The sequence below is a fragment of the Thalassophryne amazonica genome, chromosome 14, assembly GCF_902500255.1.
Source record: "Thalassophryne amazonica chromosome 14, fThaAma1.1, whole genome shotgun sequence".
Lineage (NCBI taxonomy): Eukaryota > Metazoa > Chordata > Actinopteri > Batrachoidiformes > Batrachoididae > Thalassophryne > Thalassophryne amazonica.
Window position 1 is genome coordinate 16,061,607 of NC_047116.1, and position 27,067 is coordinate 16,088,673.

A 27,067-nucleotide genomic window follows, 5' to 3' on the forward strand; every position below is an offset into this window, starting at 1 on the left:
TAGGACTTTCAAATGTTAGAGAAGAGAACAAAGCTTACCCCTCTCCCAGTGAAAGAGATTAAAGGAAAATGTTGACGAAAGACTGTTGGAGCTTTGCTGACATTCAGTGTGTGCCCTCTGAGTGCCCAACTAGTTTTAAACTTTATCACCAATTTACCCACGGTGTATTCTCTTAAAAACTCTCCACCATGGGCAAGTAAAAGAAAATGCCCAGTGATCCGAGTATCCACGCTTCATCCATAATTTATTAATTTGCTGTTTCCCTACAGTCACTCACCCAGAATAATCCATGTGGAAAGTCCAGTGAGCTTTTACGCCACCAAGCAGAAATGGGATTGTGGATGACTGATTACAAAGCTTATTTCCATGGAGTCCCACTTTGTGCAAATATAGCCATACGTGGGCCTGTGTGTATATACACACACACACACACACACTGAATGCTTAACGTAGTCTCTCCTTAATGGCATTTCCAACCTGCTCAAAGTGAGTCGGTGCTGTAATTGTGTAAAGGCTGTCACATCTCACAGCCCCTTTGGCTTTCCAGAAAAATAGATGTGATCCCACCCAAGCTTCCAGTGATTTTACACATATGCACCCTGAATACAATATGTTTCCACACAGTTAGGTGATTATTTTCTGCTGAAACTGCTACAAGTTCATCAGCCTTTGATACCTTGCAGAGCCTACAGCACTCTGAGAGGAGACGGTTCCACTGTGCTGCTCTTCATGTTGGGAACACCACTGCACAGTTATACCCTGTGTTCCATTTTTAATGCACACCACCATCTTCGGAAACTCCAGACAAAAATGCTTGTCAGATATGTGGTTTAGACATGCCAGCTCAAAGTGATTTAATTTCAAGGTCTAGCACCCAAGATGTTTGAGAAAACGAGACACAAAAAAGGCCAAAAGCATCTAACCTCAGGCTAATTTGATGGCATAGACGTTGGAGGTGTTCAAGGCAACTCACAGGTGCTGAGGAGCTGCTCAGGACTGGATTGGCTCCACTTCCAAGTGGAACAAGAACTTGAAAAGAAATTGAAGCTGAGAATTTTCACAGAATCAGACTTTGAATTTGGCTTGGGCATCTTTTCCGGATGCCCCATGGACGCCTTGCTGGAGAGGTGTTCCAGGCACGTCCCAGGGAAGACCCAGGACATGCTGGATGGACTACGTCTCTCGGCTGGCTTGGGAACACCTCGGGGTTCCCCCAGAGGAGCTGGGGAAGGTGTGTGTGGATTGGGAGGTCTGGGCGTCTTTGCTTGAGCTGCTGCCCCCCACGACCCGACTCCGGATGAAGCGGAGGAAAATGGATGGATGGAACATTTAGGAAACTACACATTTGTAATTTTTATTTTTCATTCATCCATTCCTTTTTTGTCACTTATCTGGGTCCAGGTCATAGTGTCAGTAGACCAAGCAGCTCATCCCACACTTCACTATCCTTGGCCAAGTCCTCTAAATCTTTCTGTGGGATTCAAAGTTTCAAGCCAGCTGGGGTATAATTTCTCCAGCGTGTCCTGGATCTTCCTCGGGGCCACCTTCCAGTTGGACTTGCCTGGAAGATCTTCCTTGTGAGATGACCAGGGGGCAATCTCACCAGATGCCCGAATCACTTCAACTTGATTCTTTCCATGCAAAGAAGTGGCTCCACTCAGAGTCCCTCTTGGATATTTGATCTTCTCACCTTGTCCCTGAATGTAAGTGCAGGTACCCACCGGCAGAATATCATTTCCACTGTTTGTATCCATGACCTTGTTTTTTCAGTCATTACACAAACCTCATGACCGTAGGTGAGGATAGGAGTGTAAATTGACTGGTAACAAGCTGGCATTCTGGCTCAACTCTTTCTTCTCCACAATGGCCCCATACAGCATCCACAGGACCTCAGACACAGCCCCAATCCATCTATTGATTTCATGCTCTGTCTTACAATGGTCTCAGATGTAGCAGTGCTAATTATCACCCCACTTGCTTCACAATGGGCTTCAAACCTGCCCAGTGCACATTGAAGGTCACTGCCAGATGAAGCCAACAGAACCACATCCTCCACAAAAAGCACAGATGTAACTGTGATGTCACTAAACTGGACACCCTCCAGTCCCTGACTGCAATTTGAAATATTGTTGATGAAAATCAGAAAAAGGATTGATGACCAGGAGCAGCCCTGGCAGAGTCCAACACCCACTGGAAATTGGTCTGATGTAATGCTGAGAATTCAGTCACAGCTCCTACTTTGGCTACATAGAGAGCAGATTGCACATTACCACAGGCTTGACTTCAGGAGGAGGCCTCGATTTTCTGAATCTGAACGAAGTTACACTGTCATTTATTTGTGTCCATCATAAAGAGTCTATTGGATTCCACCTTGGGATCCTCTGCAAAGAGTTACAGGACTTACCTGAGGATAGGGAAATGTGGGATGAGCTGCTTTCTCTGGTGCCACTGCGACCCAGACCCCAGATAAGCAGTAGAAAATTATCTTGACAAGGATTTGGGGGCATGTCTTTGGTGCTCTAAGGCTTAAGATAGGAACTACAACCCCTTTGCGCAGTTAGCTTTACTTTGTGATCACATTACATTTACATGCCAACTCCCCAAGCTAGCATGGCATACCAGCGATTACCCAGTGAAGTGACTGGCAATTATCAACTAACTGAACTGTCTACGACCATTAGCAACAAGTTTATTGTCTCCCAAGGGTCTTGAAATGTAGCAATATCTGCACCTGGTGGATAATTACGGCAGGTACAATAGAATTTTGCCAAGAGCTCCAGTATCAATTTGTTTTTCCAACACTTTATACTAGAATTTAATTTAATTTAATCAATTAATTTTTTACAGCAATATTTATCTAGCTAATGTGCTAACCACCAATCTGGACTTTTTTCTCCTGTTACCTCAGAAATTAGCAGCAGCATGATGGCTTGAGACTTACCCTCAAGACAAACCTGTTTGTCAAAATTAATTCAGATATTGACTTCAACACTTGCTGTTCACTTATGCTAATCTATGTTATTGTTTTCTTGGGAGAGGAAAAAAAATCAAGGAAACATTGAAAAAGATTGAAATTTGTGGAAAAAAATTTCACAGAATATGGATATATTTCTCAAAGTAGAATTCTTCTCACAACAGCAATACACAACCATGAGTTTTTCTGGTTATTTATTTATTTATTTTCCAAGACTCTTCCGAGTCTGAGCATTGCCTAACATGCGGGGTGGAGATAAATCCTCGCTCCAACTTGCTGCATATGATCAAAGCAGAGTGAGCTCTTAATAGTAAGACATTGTTACACTTCATTGTCTTTTCCTGTGATGCTCCAACAACCTTTTCTCAAGTTTACTGCTCAGCAGAAGCATCTGCATGCTTAATAACCTGTTTACATCTACTTTTTCCATAATTGCCGATCGTGTTCCTAATGCAAAGACGAGAGATTTAGCTTGTTTTTTGTTTGTAGCTGCTCCCAATCCTCTCTGTTTTAAATGGTGTCTCCCCCTGAACCACGATAATTAATGTATTTCCCATAAAGGAAAGGTAATTAAGATAATGAGATTTTCAGAAGCAAGTGTAGCATGCCAAATCGAGGGGGTGCGTGTTTCCTGACGGATTTACTTTGGCTTTATTGTTCTTTCTTTCTCTGGCCTGTTTTTGCTTTTTTCATCAAACAAGTTCAGTTTTTCTGCCGCTAATGTCAGTTTTCTATCTGGGCTCCACATGGCATGTCTGCCAGCCCTCCTTCCTCGCCGTGCACCGCCTGTCCTCATTTGTTTGCCCAGTGCATAATTAGCTATAGGATCACCCATTGTGTAATTATGTATAGCAGTATGATGTGTAATTAAAATTGTATCAGTATCCAGCGTAATTTGTGTAGTGTGATTACCTATTAACAGTGCAAACAGTTGTGCCTAAAAGCCCGTGACCGCCCCTCTCATAGATGTCGGCGAAGTCAGCCATGCTTCTCTGTCAGTATTTGCATACCAGCAGGTGCCACATCTGAGCACAAATCCCTGTTCGACACCACACTGTAGAATAACTGGTGCACATATGCTCTTCTCTGTAACGTCATCTGCACGTGTTAAACGTGTTGTCATGTAATATGCCTTTTAATCAGTACTTTGCAAGACCATGCCCTTTAATTCAGACTACTCTGCAGAGCTGGATCACTTGTACCTCCCGAATACAGATGCCAAAAGAGAACAGGGCTTTCAAAATGCTTGTTAGAGCTTTTATAATAAGGCAAAAGAAGTGTCCTTGGGAGGATACTCAAAGGAAACATCTTAATAATGAAAGTACCACGCTAACAAACTGGTCTGAAAAAGCAGTCTGTGCCTCTTCACCTCTGTGTAGCTATAGATGTGCCTGAACGGTCTACTGTTGGGAGTTTTATGTAATAAAATGTGTTTTTATTGCAGAATAACTGATTTCTTGCCTAGAGTGCACAGGATTGTTTCTTCCAAAAAAGTTTTTTTTTCTATAATTATTATTTCATTTTAGTAGGATTGCCCGTAATGAATGAAACCATTTTTATTAATCCTTGTTGAAATATTTAGAGTGATATGAGGGAGAACCTTATTATTTTGATGGTGATCTAATGGGGATGAGGTGGGTGCAAAACAATGCATCCACAAAGAATTCAGTGCTTCACTTATTCCACATTTTGTTATGTTACAGCCTTATTCCAAAATGGAGCAAATTCATTTTATCATTCAAAATCCTACTCACAACACCCTATAATGACAACATGAAAAAGTTTTGTTGAACTTTTTGCAAATTTATCCAAAGTAAAAAACTAAGAAATCACATGTACATAAGTTTTCACACCCTTTGCTCAGTACTTTGTTGATGCACCCGTGGAAGCAATTGCAGCCTTAAATCTTTTTGAATATGATGCCACAAGCTTGGTGCACGTATCTTTGGGCAGTTTTGCCCATTCGTCTTTGCAGCACCTCTCAAGCTCCAACAGGTTGGATGGGGAGCATCGGTGTACAACCATTTTCAGATCTCTTCAGAGATGTTCAATTGGATTCAGGTCTGGGCTCTGGCTGGACCACTCAAGGACATTCACAGAGTTGTCCCGAAGACACTCCTTTGATATCTTGGCTGTGTGTTTAGGGTCATTGTCCTGCTGAAAGATGAACCGTCGCCCCAGTCAGAGGTCAAGAGCACGCTGGAGCCGGTTTTCATCCAGGATGTCTCTGTAAATGGCTGCATTCATCTTTCTTTCAATCCTGACTAGTCTCCCAGTTCCTGCTGCTGAAAAACATCCCCACAGCATGATGCTGCCACCACCATGCTTCACTGTAGGGATGGTGCCTGGTTTCCTCCAAACATGATCTCTGGTATTCACTCCAAAGAGTTAAATCTTTGTATCACCAGAACAGAGAATTTCATTTCTTATGGTCTGAGAGTCCTTCAGGTGCCTTTTGGCAAACTCCAGTTGGGCTGCCATGTGCCTTTTACTGAGGAGTGGCTTCCGTCTGGTTACTCTACCATACAGGCCTGATTGGTGGATTGCTGCAGAAATGGTTGTCCTTCTGGAAGGTTCTCCTCTCTGCACAGAGGAATGCTGAAACACTGACAGAGTGACCACCAGGTTCTTGGACACCTCCCTGACAAAGGCCCTTCTTCCCTGATTGCTCAGTTTAGACAGGCGGCCAGCTCTAGGAAGAGTCCTGATGGATCCAAACTTCTTCCATTTGAATGAGGGAGGCCACTGTGCTCATTGGGACCTTCAAAGCAACAGAAATGTTTCTGTACCCTTCTCCAGACAATCCTGTCTCAGAGGTCTACAGACAATTCCTTTGACTTCATGCTTGGTTTATGCTCTGACATGTACTGTGAACTGTGGGACCTTATATGTAGACAGGTTGTGTGTCTTTCCAAATAATGTCCAGTGAATTTACCCCAGGTGGATTCCAATTGAGCTGTAGAAACATCTCAAGGATGATCAGGAGAAACATGATACACCTGACCTCAATTTTGTGCTTCATAGCAAAAACTGTGGATACTTATGTACATATGATTTCTTAGTTTGTTTGTTATATATATATATATATATATATAAAATTGCCAAAATCTAAAAAACAAACTTTTTCGCATTGTCATTATGGGGTATTGTGTGCGGAATTTGAGGGGAAAAAAAATTCATCCATTTTGTAATAAAGCTGGAACATAAAGAAATGCGGGGGAAAAAAAGCACAGCACTGTGAATACTTTTTGGATGCACTGGATATGCAAAGTAACAATATATGCTGTAATATCTACAACAAAAACAACCATTAAATACAATAAACGTAAACACTACTGGAGAGTCACTTCCCCAGCTGCTTTATTGCTTGACCTCAGGGAGCTTTGGTGTCCAATTGTTACAGTCTGTCATTTTGGCACAGACTGCTGTCATCACCCGAAAACCTCTCACTGCACTCCTGTTCTCCTGGCACACTCAGTCTTAAAGGCAATGACAGGTGACAGCTGGATTGGCTGATTTTATGTTTTGCAAATGGCACACTGATGGCTTATTCTGTGACTTAATCCAGCCACTTCGTAGCCAGAACTCTGGCTTGTGCTTGAATTTTGCACTGCTTAAATAGCATAAAGGAGTTTGTCATGTCCCCAACGCATTACTGCCACACATTATCGACCATGAACTACAGACTACTAGGAACAGGTCCAATAGCTACTGCACTGCTATTTTTTAAGGAGCACCTGTATCACTTTGGTTCATTGTGTTTTCCTGAGATGCTCCAACAACCTTTTCTCAAGTTTACTGCTCAGCAGAAGCATCTGCATGCTAAATAACCTGAGGTCAAGAACGGTATAGAGAGCTAGATCAATTGATTTTGCACTAATTCTGTCCTATTATCCCAAACCTAATAGAAGGTGTTACAATCAGCAGAAACGAGTGTGTTTACATAACAACAATACACAAAGAGATGCATTGTAGCAAGTAGTGATAACACAATGTGTTTATGACATACATGTTTTTAAACAGCTGTGTTGGTCTGACTAGTTTATATTATCAACTAGAAGGACACTCAGAATCCATATGACTCTCAAGGTCCAACAGGTCCAGTGCTTTCCCATTGTCTTTCTTTTTCATTGTCAGAGGATATTTCATTTGATCCTCTTAAATCCTCATGTTTGATCCTCATTGCTGGTCTTTGAACCAGATCATCTAACTTTGATTTTTATCTATCCTATTTGTTCCTGATTGGTGAACTTTGATCCTGAACTTTGTTTGTGATCACTGACCATTGATTCTGATCACTCATCTTTGATCCTGATCACTCATCTTTAATATCTGACACACATCTTTGATCTGTGACATTGGATCCTGAAAAGTCATCTTTGATATTTGACCTTTTGTCCTGATTGCTGGTCTTTGATCCTGATCACTCTTGTTTTATTTCTTACATTTCATTCTGATCACTGACCTTTTATCCTGATCACTCATCTTTGATCTGTGACTTTTGATCCTGAACTCTGAGCTTTGATCATGAGCACTCACTCATCTTTAATATCTGACCTTTGATCCTGATTATTGACCTTCTGATTACTGACCTTTGATCATGGACACAGTTTAACTTGGACTATAATCAGCCTCCACACAGACATATACTCTCTGAGGTGTGCAGTGAGGATGTTTCTGGGATGTTGTCCTCATGGATACTGTGGTTTCCACTTGCATTCCAAAACCATGCTGACAAAGCTAATTGGTGCCAAAATTGATCACATATGTGAATATTTGTTTGTGTTAGCCTCTCGTCTGATGATGGTCTGCCAGTCTCTCTGGAGAGTACCGCATGTCCAATCAAAGCTCTGTATTCTGCCATTAGTTCTATTGCCTAAAGTCCCATTTTTTTTTCATCTACACTGCTGCACAAGCGGTTGCCTACCTGCTTGCCGGCACAGTTCCACGTCACTACTGGGGTCATCGCAAAATCCTTCTAGTGACAGTAACAGAAAATATAGCCTAGAGCATAAACGATTTTCACCTTTTAAAAAAGCGTCTGCATAATTTGATTACCCATAATTCTCCATTCCAGATGGGCCAAAGGGGGCACAAACGTGCAGCAGTGCAGAAGTAGAAACCAGCACTAACAAGAGGAGTAGTGTAGAATACGTGGTTTTCAATTTCAATTTATCTTCATTTATATAGCGCCAAATCACAACAGAGTTGCCTCAAAGCGCTTCACACAGGTAAGGTCTAACCTTATCAACCCCCAGAGCAACAGTGGTAAGGAAAAACTCCCTCTGAGGAAGAAACCTCAAGCAGACCAGACTCAAAGGGGTTACCCTCTGCTTGGGCCATGCTACAAACATAAATTACAGAACAATTCACAGAACAATTCATGGACTAATATACAAGAAATGCTACTGGCGCACAGGACAAGAGTATGGCCAACACGAATACAACTCCCATCTCTGGATGTAGCTGCACCTTAAACAGAGAGAAAAAACAGAATCAGGCATCAGAAAGACAAAAAATACTGTATAATTTGCAAGCAATAAACAACAAGAAACACAGAGAAATACTAAGGTGATCGCCGACCACTAGCCCTAAACTTCACTAAAACACCCAGAATTTAGGTAAAGTTAAGGCCGCAGCCCACTCCAATTACTAATAAATAAATTAAAAGAGTAAAAAGCGTAAAACAAAACTGTACCAGTATGCTAGCCATATGAAAGGGAAAATAAGTGCGTCTTAAGTCTGGACTTGAAAATCTCCACAGAATCTGACTGTTTTATTGACGCATGGAGATCATTCCACAGAACAGGGGCACGATAAGAGAAAGCTCTGTGACCCGCAGGTTTCTTATTCACCTTAGGGACACAAAGTAGTCCTGCACCCTGAGAACGTAAAGCCCGGGCCAGTACGTAAGGTTTAATTAGGTCAGCTAGGTAGGGAGGTGCCAGTCCATGAATAATTTTGTAGGTTAGTAGCAGAACCTTAAAATCTGATCTCACTGGGACAGGAAGCCAGTGAAGGGATGCCAAAATGGGTGTAATGTGGTTGAACTTTCTGCTTCGTGTCAAAAGTCTGGCTGCAGCATTTTGAACCAATTGGAGACCCCTAATACTAGACTGCGGTAAACCAGAAAATAGAACATTGCAGTAGTCCAATCTAGAAGAGATAAATGCATGGATCAGGGTCTCAGCATCAGCCATAGACAGGATGGGACGAATCTTTGCTATATTTTGCAGGTGGAAGACAGCAGTCCTAGTAATATTTCTAATGTGGAGGCCAAAGGACAATGGAGGATCAAAAGTTACCCCAAGGTTCCTCACTTTGCCAGTGTGATGTATGGCACATGAGCCGAGGCTGAGCGTTAACTGGTCAAATTGATGCCGATGTCTCACTGGACCAAGAACCATACTTTCAGTCTTATTAGAGTTTAAAAGTAGGAAGTTTCTAGACATCCAACTTCTCACTGCTGCAAGGCAGTCTTCTAAGGATTTTATGTGAATGAGATTACCAGCAGTTATCGGCATGTATAACTGAGTATCATCTGCATAGCAGCGAAAGGTAATCCCAAAACGCTGCAATATGTGCCCAAGGGGTGCTATATAAAGGGAGAAAAGCAGGGGGCCTAAGACAGACCCCTGTGGAACCCCAAATTTCATGTCACTGAGGTTAGAGGTAGTGTTACTGTACAAAATACAGTGAGAATGACTGGTCAAGTATGACGTCAGCCATGCAAGGGCACTCCTAGTAATCCCAAAATGATTTTCCAGCCTATCAAGTAGAATATGATGATCCACTGTATCAAATGCAGCATTGAGATCTAACAGCAACACAACCGTAGTGGTGTCCGAATCCATTGTAAGCAGAAGATCATTCACCACTTTAGTGAGAGCCGTCTCTGTGGAATATTTTCTAAAAGCAGACTGCAGTGGCTCAAAGAGATTATTCTCAGTAAGATAGTCTACGAGCTGCCGTGGCACCACTTTTTCCAGAATTTTAGAGAAAAATGATAGATTTGATATCGGCCGATAGTTTTTCAATACACTAGGGTCAAGATTAGGTTTCTTAAGTAATGGTTTAATCACTGCAGATTTGAAACATTTAGGAACATACCCAGAAGTTAAAGAAAAATTAATAATTTCCAGCACAGTCGGCCCAAGAGTGGGCCACAGGTCCTTAAACAGTTTTGTTGGTATAGGATCAAATAAACAGGTTGTGCTTTTTGTTGACATTACGAGTTTTGTCAGCATGCCTAGTGAGATACTATCAAATTCTGTAAATCTAGGTAATACCTCAGTAGTGGCGCCCATCTCAATAGCAGGGTGTAGTGGCTGGGTTAAGGCATGCCGGGATATGTTTAACCTGATGTCTTCTATTTTCTTTCCAAAGTAATCCAGGAAATCTTGTGCTGTAAAAGGAGAGCGAACTACAGGTGGTTGTCCATGCATAAGTGTTGCCACCGTGTCGAACAAGAACTATGAGTTATGCTTGTTTTTGTTGATCAAATCAGAGTAATAGGTCTGCTTTGTCGCCAATAATGCATGCTTATGGTCTAAGATAGCATCACACCACCCAAGGTGAAATACTTCTAATATTGAACGACTCCATTTCCGTTCTAGACCTCTTGCTTTATGCTTGAGGTCACGCAGATAATCATTGAACCAAGGTGACTGTGATTTGGGGGAGCGCGATTTTAACACAGGTGGTGCAATCATGTCGAATGTAGTTTTGAGCACTGAGTTTAAACTATCCACAAATCTGTCTACTGACTGGGTATTTGTCAAATGTGAAGCTAAGACATCAGGCAGTCTAGCTTCGAGTTCAGTCTTAGTTGAGGAGTTGATGCATCGCCGTAATGATATATAAGGTTGTTGTTCCACTAAACATGGCAGTGAAACTGTAAACTTAATAAGTGAGTGATCAGACACCACTGATGTAAGAGGCATGATGTCAATATTCGTGACAGCAATACCACATGCGAGAACCAGATCCAGGGTATTTCCACTAATGTGCGTTGAATCCTGAATGCATTGCCGAAATCCTAATGCATCCACAATTTCCATAAATGATTTGCAGAGGGGATCAGAAGGCTTATTTATATGAATGTTAAAGTCACCAATGATCAGAATGTCATCTACACTAGTTGACAATTTGGAGATGAACGTACCAAATTCATCTAAGAATTCAGAATATGGGCCAGGAGGCCTATATACAGTGACAAAGTAATACGACTGATTTTTATTCTTCTGATCTTGGCAATGTGTAATATCCTGAGCAGAGCAGAGAATCAGATGCTCAAACGAGTTATATTTGTAACCCCCAACAGCTAATAAGCTAAACCTAGATTTATAAATAAGAGCAACACCCCCGCCTTGCTTCGCATCACAAGGGACATGACTAAATGTATATGCTGGTGGGCAGGCCTCATTTAAGGGGAGGACAGCTGTAGGTTTAAGCCGGGTTTCACATAGCCCAATCATATCTAAGTGATGATCAATAATTAGATCATTGATGAACAATGATTTTGAGGACAGTGATCTTATGTTAATGAGACCCAGTCTAAGGACCTCAGTGGGGTTGACAGTTGAACTGTTTGGGTTTAGGGGTGGTTCCAGAGTAGCATATATAAGATGCCTATAAGTAGGTTTAGGTTTGAGACATTCCACGCACATTGTAGGTAGCAGACACGAAATCTTTGCTATTGCTGGAACAACCACTGGGCCATCCTCAATTTCAACATCATCCAATATAGTAATGGGTATTAAGTTTGGAAAACATATCCCTCTATGATTTTTATGGACACGACTATGGAAGCAGGCCACAGTCTCAACTTGTTGAAATTCCCTCCCTGGCAAATAAACTGCACTATCACCATAGTGGATTTTCTGCACTAAATTCCCCGCTAAGCTAATAGATTCCACACCCACATTTGTCATAAGCCTTGCAGGGTCTCTAATCACCTGCTCTGTGGCCTGCTGTAGATTCCTAATGTTACCCTCCCTGTAGAGCTCTATCTGTGTTCGCAGACAAGATGGTGGCGCCTACCCCAGTAGGGTGGAGGCCGTCCGGCATCAGCAAGCCACGGTGGCCCCAGAACGAAGGCCAGTTATCAATAAAGCTAAAGTCTTGCTGTCTACAAAACTGCTCCAGCTACCTATTTAATGATGTCAGCCTGCTAAACACCTCATCAGTACCCCGGGAGGGGAGGGGACCAGAGACTATTAATCGATGCCGACACATCTTTCTGGCAAGGTCACAAGTCCTCTCTATGTCCATTTTTGTGACCTCTGAGTGCTTCATCCTGATATCATTGGTGCCAACGTGAATACTACGTGAAAACTATATTTCATGTCATGTTCCTTCGTCTGTCTTCCCTTCTGCAGCGTCAGCACCCTAAGTTGAGATGGAATGTTGGGAGCTCTGGCCCCAGAAATACATTTAACGTCAGCCAGCGTCTGTAACCTGACTTTGCGGGTGATAGAATCCCCTGTCACTAAAGTCCGGTGTTTCAGCCTGGAGAAAGGAGTGGAAGTCACTTGTGGGCTCAGAGAATTCACATCAGGCAAATCCAAGGGGGAGAACCGATTCACAGTTCGCACTGGCGAGTGTGATCGGGGTGCCACAACCGGGCACCAAGCCCTACAGGGCTTCTTCCTCCTAGCCACAGTCCGAAAGCCGTCCTTCACAGCCGGTGTTTCTAAACTGATGGTAATGGGCTCGCTAGCCGGCCCAACACTAACCTCATCTGGAGTGCTCCACTGCGCTAAGAAGCTGCTCTAACGTACGGACATGGCTCTCGAAGAGAGCCACCCTGTCTTCCAACATCACGCAGGATTTATGGAGGGTGTAAAGTAGGATTTGTATTGTACTTTGTGCACTACAAAATTCAAGAATGTAGCCAAGCAAACACGAGCTAACCAATAATGGATAAGCTAACCACTCCTAAGGCTCACACAGATGCAAATAAATGAATTAAAATTCACAGCCGTTACACTGAAAACGTAACAGACGTATTAAACAGGTAAAAAAGCAGCAGCTATAAAATACACTAAACAGTTAATTAACTAACAGAAGTATGAAAAAATTATGACTGGGGTCCGAAATAGCTAACGCAAGCTAACTGCTAGCGAAAATGCTAGCCGCTCCTAAGATTTTACAGAGGAGTAAAATAATTACTTAAAATTCACAGCAGTTCAAATGAAAAACAAACAGAAGTATTAAACGGGCAAAAAAGAACAACTGTAAAAAGTAATGACGGGGGGAGGGGAGGAGTCGACCTAGCTAGCGAAAGCTAACCGCTAGCGAATGCTAACTGCTAGCGATTCACAACAGGACTGTTGTTAAATAACGTTCAGAGTAGATACAATTAATAACCAGAAGACCACTAAACAGAAATAAAAGAAGCGTATACGAGGTCTATTAGAAAAGTATCCGACCTTATTATTTTTTTCAAAAACCATATTGATTTGAATCACGTGTGATCAGTAACGCGTTACTCTAATCTGACCACTTTTTTTAGTAACGAGTAATCTAACGTGTTAATCTTTCCAAATCAGTAATCAGATTAAAGTTACTTCTCCATGTCACTGTGCGTTACTATTATTTTTCATTGTGGGTCGATAGCAGCATTAAACTTGGTCCGTGGGCAGGAGGTCGGGGTTCGACTGAACTGCCCACTTTCAGCGAGCTGTGAGCTTTTCATCCGCGTTTTTTTGCAGCTGCTCGACTCGTCCTCACCTCTTAAAGCGCGGTGATCAGCACACCTGCACTGAGCTTTACAAAGACATTTTTATACTTTTTTCCCTCCTTTATTTAGAATTCTGAGCTGAGCCGCTCTGTATCGTCTCGTTAAAAACAGCTGATCCTCCGCGACGCGTCAACAACTAACACTGTTTTCCACTCAAATGCACCTAAACTCTCTTTCTGAGGACCACATGATGTGAAAACGCAATAAAACTTTCTTACCTGTAAATCTGGTCCTGTTTTCTGCATAAATAAATGTTATCCATTCTTTGTGCTCAAACGCCAAAGCAGGGGCGAATCCAGATGGAATGGGGGCGTGGGGCAAGGATGTGCCCCCCTCCCCCACAACACCCCTAGATTAAAGGTCCAGTTTTGAAGCCGTTTTGTACTACAACTACTAATACTGCTTAAAATAATAATAATTTCGACAAGTAAAATGTTTAGAGAATTTAAATGTTAGAAAAATGTTAGAATTTAATAGTTACATTTATAAACAATGTAGGTTTGAAATTGCAAGTTTTACTGTTACAGTGCTGTCAACAGTTAAATATGAGGTCAAGAAAGAGGTCTTTATTTTACTTTTTATAAAACAAGTATTTGTTTTCATTGAAGTCAAGAAAGGGTGACTATAAAGTGAGTTTTGGCAAAACAGGTATCATTGTCATGTTGACATGTGTTGTTGTCGGCAGCTGGGGAAAGTAACTAAAAAAGTAACTAGTAATCTAACTTAGTTACTTTTACAATTGAGTAATCAGTAAAGTAACTAAGTTACTTTTTCAAGGAGTAATCAGTAATCAGTAATTGGATTACTTTTTCAAAGTAACTGTGGCAACACTGTGTGTGATTGCATCAGACAAGCTTGAACCCTCATGCGCATGCGTGAGATTTTCCACGCCTGTCGGTTGCGTCATTCGCCTGTGAGCAGGCTTTGAGTGAGGAGTGGTCCACCCCCTCAGCGGATTTTCATTGTCAGGAAATGGCGGAATGATTTGGGCTTTTTTCCCGTCAGAATTTTTTCAGAAAATTTATCGGGCTTTCGGTGAAAATGTTACGGGCTTGGTACAGAATAAGGAGTGTTACTGTTGCTTTAAGGACGGCCCCCAGTGGCTGTGGGGCGCGCCGCGCTCCGAAGCCACCATCGAAAGGCTGAACGACCATTTCATTTCTAAACGGATGGCTGTCTGGATCCGTCACCATCGTGTGACATTTCTCTGGTTATCACAAGAGCTGGACATCAACCATTTTCCGGCAGATTTCACTTTTAACAAGAGATTTTGTCATGGAAAGCTGAGCGGAGGCTTCGCACGTCACGATGGATTCGCTACTGGAGCGAGACAAAACCACCTCCGTTTTGGTCTCACAGGACGGCTTTGAGATGGCGTTCAGACAGCTGTCGGTGGTTTTTCCATCGAGTGATTATCCGAGAAATTGTGGATGTGCCTGGACATGCCAGAACATGTCCCGTGAGGCTTCATCACGGCATTGCTGTGCGCCATGCGGCAGCGCCGCGACACGCGGAATTCCTCCACAAGTCTGTCTCAATGTGCCGAAAAAGTGCTGATATCCATGTCTTTTCACAATTCCTGTGCTAGTCACATGACGTCCCGGATAAAACACAGCGTCCAGTTGGGAAATGAATGGCACATTCCACTGTTACAGGAGTTCTTGTCACGGAAAGAGGAACGGAGGCTTCGCGCGTCGCAGCGGTTCTGCGTGGCGCACAGCAACGCCGTGATGAAGCCTCACGGGACATGCTGGGGGCCGTCCTTAAAGCGACAGTAACACTCCTTATTCTCTACCAAGCCCGTAACATTTTCACCGAAAGCCAGATAAATTTTTCTAATGGTTTCCAGCTGCCAGTCTCTAACAGTTTCTGAAAAAATTCTGATGGAAAAAAGCCCAAATCATTCCGCCATTTCCTGACAATGAAAATCCGACGGGGGGGCTGGACCACTCCTCACTCAAAGCCTGCTCACAGGCGAATGACGCAACCGACAGGCGTGGAAAAACTCACGCATGCGCACGAGGGTTCAAGCTTGTCTGACGCAATCACACGTGATTCAAATCCATATGGTTTTTGAAAAAAATAATAATGTCGGATACTTTTCTAATAGACCTTGTACAACCGTGTGAAGTTCAGAGTAGCGTCACAGCACCAAACAATCCATCAGAAGCAAGTTGCTTCTACTATTTCTGTACTTCAGAATGTACTCTGACTGTTCATGTGAGCCCACCCTGGATTTTTGCTCAGTACATTTAATTAAATGTCCGTTCCCACCAATGAAGAGTATTCCCACTCTTACAGAGCATCATAATACTTTTAAGTTCTTAGAATGCATAATGTGATACTCTCCAGAGGAGGGACTTGAACACCAGGCCTGACCACCCTGACCCAACATACACACACACCCATACCTGTAACACTTACTTAAATATGCAACATTCATGCAGATTAACTGGTGGCTTGTTCTGGTGAAGCACTGATTAATTACCCTCATTCTACCAGAGGGAGGAAAGAGGGTCGGAAGAACGGTCAAATGCAAAGTCTCCTGGCTGCGGAGCTTTTACGCACCGTGACCCTGTGCTCTGGAATAATTTGCCATCAGATTTTAGTCCAGTTCTGTTGAATCTTTTGACTGCAAACTTAAGACAGAACTTTACTCTGTCAGCTCTCCACCAGTTGGAGAGCTGCTTATTTTTGTTGTTTTGGTCTGATTGTTAAATTTTAATTGTTAAGCACTATATACTGTACGTTACTTATTGGAATTTGTACAAAATGTAGGTTGTCAGTGTGACTCCATTATTCTATAAGTTTGGATAGATGTGGTTCTGTAACAGGCTTGTGCAATTTCTTTTTTTTTTTTTTGCTGATTCTTGACCACTGGACAAGATGTTTGTTTTCCAAATTTTGAATTTATGTCATATATTTTTTCAGCTGACATGAAACACCAGTGGGGAAAATTGAGTATTCATAGTACAATTTGACAGCATTTTTATTCTCCACTCACCTGTATTACTTGTCATTATATTATAATTGTGTTTTCTCTCCTTTCTAGCTCCTCTGACCGATAAGCCGCCAAAGATCCTGTTTCCTTCAGAAAACAAGATTAACAACATGGAGCTGCAGCTAGGTAAGAGCATCATGGGATTTCCTCCAGTCACCATTTACGCTGTGTCTGTGTGTCACTTCCAAATGACAGGGAATGGATGATTTTTCAAATCCTTTGCCAACACACTTCCAGTCGCTGAAGGCAGATTGATGATGGCACATTTATTTGCCGGAGAAATTGCAAAAGAAGAACAATTGCAGTAGTGTTTTTTTTTCTATATGCAAATAGTGGATGAGCATGTCCCGAGGCTGTTTCATCAACAACAGAGAGCCCATATGGTGCCAGGGTTCCATACGCTGCTTTGCCACATGGAGAGGTGGCCGATGTTGTTTGTCTTCTTTGACGTGGGGTCACGATGAGCCCGCCATGTGTGCACATGTGCACGAGCAACTATATGTGTGTGTTTGTGTTTGTTTTCTTCTCCTCTGACAGCATATTGCATGATTTCTGGGCACAGTCGGCTGCCCACATGGTGCTTGCTGCTATATGAATGGCTAATGTCACATTGAAGCCGATCAGACAAGAGCAGGATGGGTTTTGTGTGCGACGGTGGGTGGCAGTAGGAGACATCTAGACAAAAAGGACGCTCATTCATTGAGAGCGTACCTTTGTCTTTCATCTTGTGTTTTTTGGGAGCCAGGTTCATTTAAAAGACCTTCTCGGCTGGCTTACCACGAGTGAAAAATTACAGCTGGAGATAAACTGGCATGCACGGCCTCACATATTAACACAACAAACCACATGTATGAACAGGTTATACAGGGCGTGCCTTACCTTAATGCAGTCATGGCCTTTGGGCTCAGTGATTTGTGCTTGTCTTGCAAATAAATGTATCCTAAAATTCCACGGTTTGTCAAACAGACATTAAATAATCTCCATCTGAGTGAACAGGCAGTCGCATTTTGATTATTAGTTCCATCTATGCTGTATCAGATGGGGATAGTTTTCAGAATAAAGGATTACACTGGGGCCACACTTGTATTTTTGCACAAAATCAGTGAATTTCTATGCAATTCGCTATATATTTGCACAGAATTTCCCCAGAAGGTAGCATATTTGCACAAGTAATAATCTGCAGGAGTTCTTGGAAAAAAGATCAACACTGGTCAACAACCAATCCATCTACTAACATTACAAAAATAATCTTCAAATTGTCAGCCAGTATGTTAGCTAGATGTTTATGCAGTGCTTAAAAAAACCTCTTCCCTAATATGTGTCAAAAAAAGATTAACGTAAATTGCAGCCAGCTGTAAAATAAGACTTTTCATAGCATTGAGATTACATTATTATCTGTTTATTGACTGGGTAGCAACAGCGCCTGCTAGTTAGCCTAGCCTCAATCACTGGGTTTGCATGCTAGCTTGTCTAGCTACTGTAGCATGGAGGTGGCTCAAAAAATGGGCCTGTTGAGCTTGTTTAGAATCAAATGATAGTGTTTATTGAGTAATGCTACAAAGGTAGGTAAACAATTCAACATGGCTTTTGTGACATGTAAAATCCCTGAAGATTTTTGGTGTAGTGACAGCACAGAAGCCAAGGCTGGATCTGGAAAATCCCAACCTGCTAGCTAAACCTCTTTGGTTAGCATATGTCCACTACTAATGCGGTTAAAGATTTGTTCAAAAGCTCATATTTATCAATAAAATATTTTTGATCAGTTGGAATGTGATTTGATGTAATTCCAGTAGTCGTGGTGATGGATGGCTAAGTGCTTCTACATATTGGCATTTCATTGTTTTTTTCTTTGTTTTCTTGTTTTTAAACCAAATATTGCCATAATTCCATCTCTTATAATGTTTAAGAAGCTCTCTGTATTTTCCTTTGTCAACACTTTGCCGCACCATGTATTTTTACCCAAAGCCAAAATATGGCCATTGGATATTGTGAAGACTTTATGTCCGTCCGTCCGTCTGTGCTCCAGTCCTATTACCATCTTGTTCAAATTCACAGGCAGCGTTCTTGGGACACAGACCTTGGACAAGTTCAAAGATGGCTAACCTTGACCTATTCTAATGGAGTCAAAAGGTCACATTGTTTCTACACACTCTTTCATTGATTACGTGCTCATAGCATAAACATTTTTAGGATATTTGAGAGGATTTTGTTTTCCCCAAATAGACGGGTTTCTATGAAGCGTATTGTCAATTTACTACTTCAAATTGCACAATTTCAAGGGTAAGGGAAATCTGCCTACTGTTGTTGGTTTTGGCCAGTCAACATGTGGGAATGTGATGACTGCTGAAGGACTAAACTAAAGCTGGAAGATCCTGTATCATACATGTCAAAGTTTTGGATAAAATGACCAGTAATGGAGTTATTTTTGGTTTTCCTGAAATCTGCAGTACATGTTGATTTTTGAGGGTTAAAATGAAGGCGCTGATATTTACTTTCAAGGAGTTCAATTGTACACATTAAACTTAAAGGTTCTTGGGATTTCAAATTAAACATCCCAATGTCCAACAATTCAGTGTCTTGACTTGTAGAGACTGCCCTGCTATAAGCAAAATTTAGACCTGAAGTGGCTCCTAGTGTACATTCATGACATATGTCGTGTACGTCACACTGAAGAGACACTGGATCAAGTTGAAACACATATGATCCACAATTCACTGGAAACAATGTGGAAGCTAAATATTCACTCTTTAGAAAACACACTAACACCTGAATGCTCCGTGTCCAAAAGTTTAAGAGGACAAGCACCTCCATTCTATATAAAGCTACATGCAGATAAAACCAGTCGTCGTCACCACTCATAGTGTATGTTTTTACAAACTCTTTTGACCTATATTAGCTTGTGGAATAGGTTTATAATATGGCATCAAAAGGTTCTTGGAAGTGGCTGTGATCTTTGTTTTGTTGTGAGCTTGAGCAGGTTTTCGAACACAATCGTAGCAGCACACAGTGCAGCGCCGTCATTGCTTGTTTTCAGCCAGCACAAGTGTCATTTTGACATCCAGCACCCGTGCTGTTTAAATCAGAAAGAATCATCCTGTTTTAAAACAAAAAAACTGAAATCAAATGGAAGTAAAAAGTCATGCAGAAACACTAAACTGCAGTAACTCTAGTTTACACTCGTTTATATTGTTTTGCAGACAGGAAGCACCAAGAAACATCTGGTCACATTCAGTGGGGATGGGGCGAGGTGTGTGTGTGTGTGTGTGTGTGGGGGGGGGGGGGGGGGGTAGCATTCTGTACCTTGTGGTACATGGAGTGGATCAGGTGGTCAGAGGTAGTGCTGAAGGAGTGAGGGGATGTACTGGTTTTCTGCTTGGGTGTTTGCCATCTATGACCCAAGCCTTTCCTATGGTGTGGTGAAGGTGGTGACGCGGAGTTCCAACATGTGCTTCCAGACTTGATTCCCATGAATAACTGACTAAATGTGTCCCCTTTGCACCTGGTGGCCTGCTGTCCACTCAGATTATGTGCCGTGTAAATAGTAAAGTGGAGGTGGACACTGCCAGGAATGCATTTGTGCTATGCATGTCAGACCTTGCACAATAAATAAAGATAGGGCCCTTTGCCTTTTTCAATTTGGGGTGTGCAACATGGTGTGAGACATGATGGATTAGCAATAGAACAGCAAAGAGAAAGAGTCATGACAAAGTCAAGATAAAAGTGTGATTTTTTGCAGCGAGTCCTCACAGACTCCCACCAGAGTACCTAAAGCGCCAACACACTGAGGTAAATATTTTACAGCCGGCCTCCATTTTGTGCGCAGAAAAGTTGTCTCTCCCTCCAGACTGGGGTTTCTCTTTTATTTAGCTTTATTTATTTATTCTCCTCTTCCTTAATATTTGTTGAGTCATGCCCTAAGCAGCTTTATGGAGCAATGTGGCAGATTTATGGTTGGAAGAACGTGCAGGGAGAGAGAGAGAGGCTGCTCCCTTATGGCAAGTGGGAGATGGATAGACAGAGAGAGAGAGAGAGGTGCGATCCAGCAGAGGCCAGTGGATGGGCAGTAAAATCGGAGTCATAAGCAGAGAGATAAATTTGCAGCACTGTTGGGAAATGTAGCCCCACTTTGTCTCCTCTGCTGGTGGAAGCAGTGCAGGTCTGAGACGGCCACCACGGCAGCCGGTCAGACACAAGGCTCATGAAGTGCAGGTGTTACCTCAATCGTCATGCATCCATATTATATAGAAAATATTAGAAAACAGAACAACACAGAGGGTCATAAAAAATGTAATTCAAACAGGGACTGAGTGGACAGACAGAACAGCTGTTACATTTTAACAAAGTCAAGTTGAACTCCAATTATGCAGGCAGAAATCACAAAGTGATGAGGTGCAAAAACCACTGTGATTTATCCTGTCCCAAATAGCAATAAATGTGAACGTGTCCAGGTCACCACAAAAATCCAACAAACGAAGGAGGAATACAGACAGAGATTTAGTAAACATGATCCAAAAACCAAAATGTCATATAACAAAAATACAGGGTACATCAGAGGAACACGGATAGTTAAGGAGCATACTCATCGAGGAGAGAAAGACAAGCAACAGAGAACGAGAGAGAGCAAGCACCAGGGAAGACGCGAGTGCATAAGTGCAGAACAACAAATGAAAACAGGTACGTGGAAGTAAGGATGGGAAAAAGAAACACACATGGGAAGAGAACAGAACACAAGGTGGTAACAATCCAATAAGACAAGAGTCTTTAAGAAATTTAAACATAACAGGCATCCAAAGGTGAGAGGAAAATCCATAAATACAATAACCAAATACAGTGGCAGGAGAGGAGGAATGATAATGCAAAACAAATGTTACACATAGAAGTGAACAATAAGCAAGAGGGGAGAAACAAACATAACTATGAATGAACTTGGGGTGAACAGAATGCAAATGAGTTTAGCAGAACTAAACCGTGACACACTTCTAAGAACTAAACTGGCAGAGCAATGTGGAAAACAGAATAAGGACTGCACACATAAAGGCAAGAACAGACAGGGGATCACAGACTGGTGGCAGAACACACACACACAAGACACATCCACATGAGAGATGGGGGGTACACGCACAACACTGACAGGGCATACACGATAGGCGGGAAAGGACCTGCTTACACCCACCCATACATATACACACACACTCACACACACAGACATGGAGCACTGAGAACCAGAGATAATAACATAAACCAAAAATATAAAGAACGAAAAACGCAAACCATAACCAGATGGACTCACATACAACAGTGCCCTCCTTCAAGAACCGGCCCCAATGGCCCAAAACAATCTTCCCCCAAAAAAACAGAATGGGGAATGCGCAACAAAACCAGACCAGAGATCAAAAACAAAAACCGAAAGACACATACTAAAAAACAAACCCAGGACTCAAAGAAAACCCAATCCGGGCAGAAAGGAGGGGGCCAGAACGCCAAAAAGACAATTATTAGACACCACGTTGTGTATATCACGGCCCAACGGCCAGCAGGAGTCCAAGTTCCAAATCCTTGACTGGCCTTGTGACAAACAGGGGCCAGTGGCAGGAGCCAGAGGTTGACTTGGAAGACATCCAGGATCCTGTTTGACGTTTGGAGGATGACCACGCGGCCCACAGGGATCCACTTCAAAGACAGGTGGATGGCCAGATGGCCCACCAGGGTCCATGACAGAGTCTGCCGGACGATCAATTGGCTCACAGGAGTGCATGGCAGAGGTTGACGGATGACCTATTGGCTCACAGATGACTGCCATGAACACAGCTGACAGATGGTCGGACCACCCCACAGGAGACCACAGCCGCATTAGGAAAGCAACCACCCATCCCACAGGAGTCCACAGCAGCATGACAGGTGTCTACTGCTGCATCCAGGGGTGGACCAGGCCATACACTGACATCCAGACATCCTCTGCCGAGCCTTTGGAGGGTTCCTCAAGTGTGCCGCTGTCTTCTGACAGAGGACTGTACAGCTCCCCAGGGACCACAGGGTCATCCAGCGGTGGACCGACAAACACATTCCCCTGACAGTGGACGTCATTACGGGTAGAGCCAGACAACTCCGTCAGAATTGCTGGGTCATTGAACGTAGCAGTAGAAGGCCAGACTAGAACAGCTGTGTCCTCTGGAGTTGAGACAGTCGAACCCTCCATGATGCCACCAGGGACAGGGGTGCACGGCTCCACTGGAGCGCAGACACCCCTGGACACAGTCTGCCAGCTCTGGCAAAATCCATTCAAGTGTTTTTAAGATATCACACACACGGTCAGACAAATGAATGGCAAAGAAAACATAACTTTTTTGATGGAAGTAATAATAGAACACAAATTAATCTTGGATCCACAATTTGAGAAGGTCTAAAAATATTGTGAGTTCTGAAGCACTGGTGGAGGTTTAAGGTCTTATAGTTTCACTAGTTCATCATCATCATCATCATCATTATTATTATTTGTATTGTTATTGTTTCAGCAAAAATCACCAACACTTCGCTCCTGGATTTCCAGTATACCAATTACAGCAGTGTGTCATCCTTTGTGGAAGAAGATCTTCAGAAAATTCTTGAAAACTTTGATGAAGCCTACACCAAACTTGGCCTTCACATTAACCTGAAGAAAGCACAGATCCTATATTAGCCTCCACCCAACATAGTCGGTCCAAAACGTCCTACTGTGAAAATGCACAGACAGATCCTGGAGAACATAACCAACTTTCCATACCTGGGTAGCTATGTATATAAAAATGCCAACATTGACGATAAGACCTAGCACCGCTTTAAGTCCGCAGCAACTACCTTCGTCCGGCTTAGCACCTGTGTTTTCAATAACAGAGACCTTCGACGTGAGATGCAAATACCCATCTACAGAGCTGTTGTACAGATATGAGACCTGGACCACCTACCGCCACCACATGAAGACCCACATGTGATTCCAATAACACTGCCTGAGGTGTGTCCTCTGCATCAGATGGGAAGAAAAACAGTCCAGAGGAGGGCAGAATAAATGCTACTAGTACCTCCTGAAGTACAACCTCAAAAACTCCATCAACTGGAAGACCTGAGAAAAAAAAACACATGAGGAGCCGAGCAAGCTGGAGAGCAATAATCCACATGGGAGTGTAAGTCTTCAGATAAAGAGAAGAAGAGAAAGAGGAAGGAGAGAGAGCAAGATCCTGACAGGCAGAAGCTTCATGTAGCAACCGCATGCAGCATCTGTCAGTCACGGCACACGTCAAGACTGGACCTGTTCAGTCATCTCCACGTGGACCATCCCATCCAGGAAACCATCAAGAGACCACCTTCCTCGCCTCAGAGGAATTGCCATGAGCGATGATTGTTTCAGCAGTAATAACATTAGTTTCTGTACAAATCAAGTCTCCAAGGCAAGAAAATGCCCTTCAGAACAGTTACATCAGGTTGAAAAGCTGTCTGTCAAACTGACATCTGATCCAGATGTGTGGTTCTTTTTGTCACAAACTCTTGTAGTCTTCTGATAAAACCTGTGAGGAAAGGATGTTGCCTAATTATACCTTATTAGGTCCCTCTGTCCTCGGATCCTTCCGTTGCATCCTTCCCTCACTTCTTAAGTGGGACGGCTGGGACACGAGTACTGTATGAAAAACTGTTTGTTCCTGACAACTCACTCACTGTGGATGTGGAGGGAAAGGCTTTGTGCCAGCCAGGCTTTTCCTCTGTTGCCAGATTTACTGCCGTCCCCCTCCCGCAGCGAGCCGGTGCAGCCCACTTCTGCTTGTCCATAACATTAGTGATTCATGATGCGGCATTGTGGATTTGTCTCTATGCCAAGGTTTATGAGACAAGCGGCAATACATCTAAACATGCGCTGACATACAGACACACTGACTCTGTGTCAGTTCCCTCGTGGTGATTTGCCAATTTGTTAGTGTCGCAACATCTCAGGTGGCAGGATGGACGGGTTCCACTCCAGCTTACACGTCACTTGAAGCGGCTCTCTCGTACACAGACACACCTGTAAAGCTTGACGTGGCAAGCAATGCCCACACGTGCCAATGTCCTCGTTAACCGTGGCTTAATTGTTGCAGATTTCTTTGCTGCTCACCAAAGGCAGCAGACGGGTGCACTGCAGTGGAATGGAATTAGAATCCATTATTGGAATGAGCAGCACCCGTCCACGTGGCTGGAGGGAGCGAGACAGCTTTCCTTATTACGGCACATATTTTCCCCCAATTCCAGCCGGAACACGCTGTCGCACTACACTCACTCAGAGAAGGCCATTTTTTTAATAGACTGACACACCGAGATGCTGACGTTCACGTTTTCTCCAGAGCGACATGCTCACAAAGAAAGAAGCATTGTGTCCCACGTAAGGTCGCTCTCTCTACTAAAATCACCTGCACTTCTTCTCCTACCATTTGGTAAACATCTTTGCTGGAAAAGATCATCTGTGCTCATAACAACTCATCAACACTGGTGCTGGAATCAGTGTGAGTTGGGTTGCTGAATGTTCTAAATTATATTATTGCATATCAAATGTTGTGCAACAGGACCTTTGTGATTTTGATTTGAATGGTCTTACGATGACCTACCACTCGACTACCCTAAAAAATTATTATTATGTTTATGCCTTGTAGCTACAGTCCATTGCCAGTGGGGGGAGCTGCAGCCCCATCAGCATCCTTTCTTCTAGCATCCTTGTTTTTAGGGGTATTAAACTACTTGTGTGTAACTTTGTGGGGTGACCAATGTTGTGATTTGGTGTTGAAAAAACTGAATTTCACAAAGGGAACATCAGCTGCAGGATCTAAAGATACAGTGTGTAAGATTTAGCATCATCTCTTGGTGAAGTTGCACATTGCACTATGCTGTCACCGGTCATGATTTTGTTTCCCTTCATGAGTTCACTTTTTGTAGTGACAGGGATTAATGCTCCCTGACCTTCCTTTGTGATACCCTCCTTTTGACAAATGAGAGTTCTCAAACTTGTTAGCCTGCACTGGTGGGTGGGTATCCCAATATCCACCCGCTGTCCATAAAGCGATGACATCATATCATGCACAACCCAAGAACTGTCTGCAGACGATAACATGAAAAGTCGAGAAGTGTGTGTTGGTCCTAATATGGATATTCCGAATGATTTTATCATGGATAGTACGACAATGAACAGCAGCCAAAGCAGCCAGCTTTATGAGGACGCCCTGGCGAATTTGGAGAGCAGTGCGGTATCAGGCAACATGACAAAAGTTATTGTGAGCCAACTTTTTATGTACGCGTTTGCTGGGTGTTGTGCGTTTTGAAATGACATTAAATATTGTTAATGTGTTGTGTATCTCAGTAAGTGATAATGCAAGTAACATGCAGTTGTCATCCAGTATGCATTTTAGAGTCCCATCGTCCATGCCCAGTTGCCCAAAATAACCGATATTTGCCCTCGTCTAACTTGGGCGAATATCGGTCATTTTGGGCAACTGGGCATGGACGTCGGGCCTCTGAAAATGCATACCGCCCTCCAAAAGTATGTTATTGTATTAGTATCCATGCAGCAAAGGAAGAGGACAAGCGTTCATCGATGCAAAACTCCACAATGAGAGAGAAATAAATATACAAAACAATATTTTATTAAGCACAAAATAATCTAACGTGTGCACACGATACAATTATTTTCCATGTATGATTAGTTCATGCACATACGATAAGCGTATGCACTGTGCCAAATTGCCTACGCTTACAGAACGTTCAGATAGAACACCCACCATGACATACGTTATTACCGGGTGTTTATGTGGACGATAATAAATGCAGAAATACATTTATTAAGCACAGAATATATTTTGTTTGCTCTGAAATGTGAGCCAGCACCTCATCTTTTCCACTGACTTTGCCCGTGTGCTGCCAAATTTAGATGCATGTTGTGTGCAGACAGTAGTATTCTTTTTAAAATTTTAAATATATTTTGCTGCAGCCTTTATCTGCCTTCACAGCCATTGAGTTACATCATCTTGTCTGCCTGATCCACCATTGAGGACTTCTTGTTTTACCAGAACCCCATTTGTTGCCTTGTGTTCAGGGTTCCTGTTGGGCCAACATGGTTACCTTAGTGGCCACAGGACACATAATGTCCCCACTGTATTTCACCCCAACAGACAATCCTCTGCTTAAGTCAGGCACATGGGATGTGCAGCCAGTACATTCTGAGTTCCAGTCCCAAGCCTGGATAAATGAGGAGGGTTGCGTTAGGAAGGGCAGCCGGTGTAAAAAGTGCCAAAATTAAAGATGCAGATAACAAATCGAATGTCCATACCAGATCGGACGAGGCCCGGTGTCCCGACGA

The 27,067-nt window shown here is 42.9% G+C and overlaps 1 protein-coding gene across 4 annotated transcripts in view; it reads left to right on the top strand.

Moving 5' to 3' along the window:
- The window catches only part of il1rapl1a (interleukin 1 receptor accessory protein-like 1a), a 598,387-nt gene that overhangs the window by 370,635 nt on the left and 200,685 nt on the right, over positions 1–27,067 (top strand). For all 4 annotated transcript variants that reach the window (XM_034187275.1, XM_034187277.1, XM_034187274.1 and 1 more), the window contains exon 6: positions 16,771–16,845. In XM_034187275.1, the coding sequence (XP_034043166.1) occupies positions 16,771–16,845 (75 nt within the window). The remainder of the gene's footprint in view (positions 1–16,770; positions 16,846–27,067) is intronic.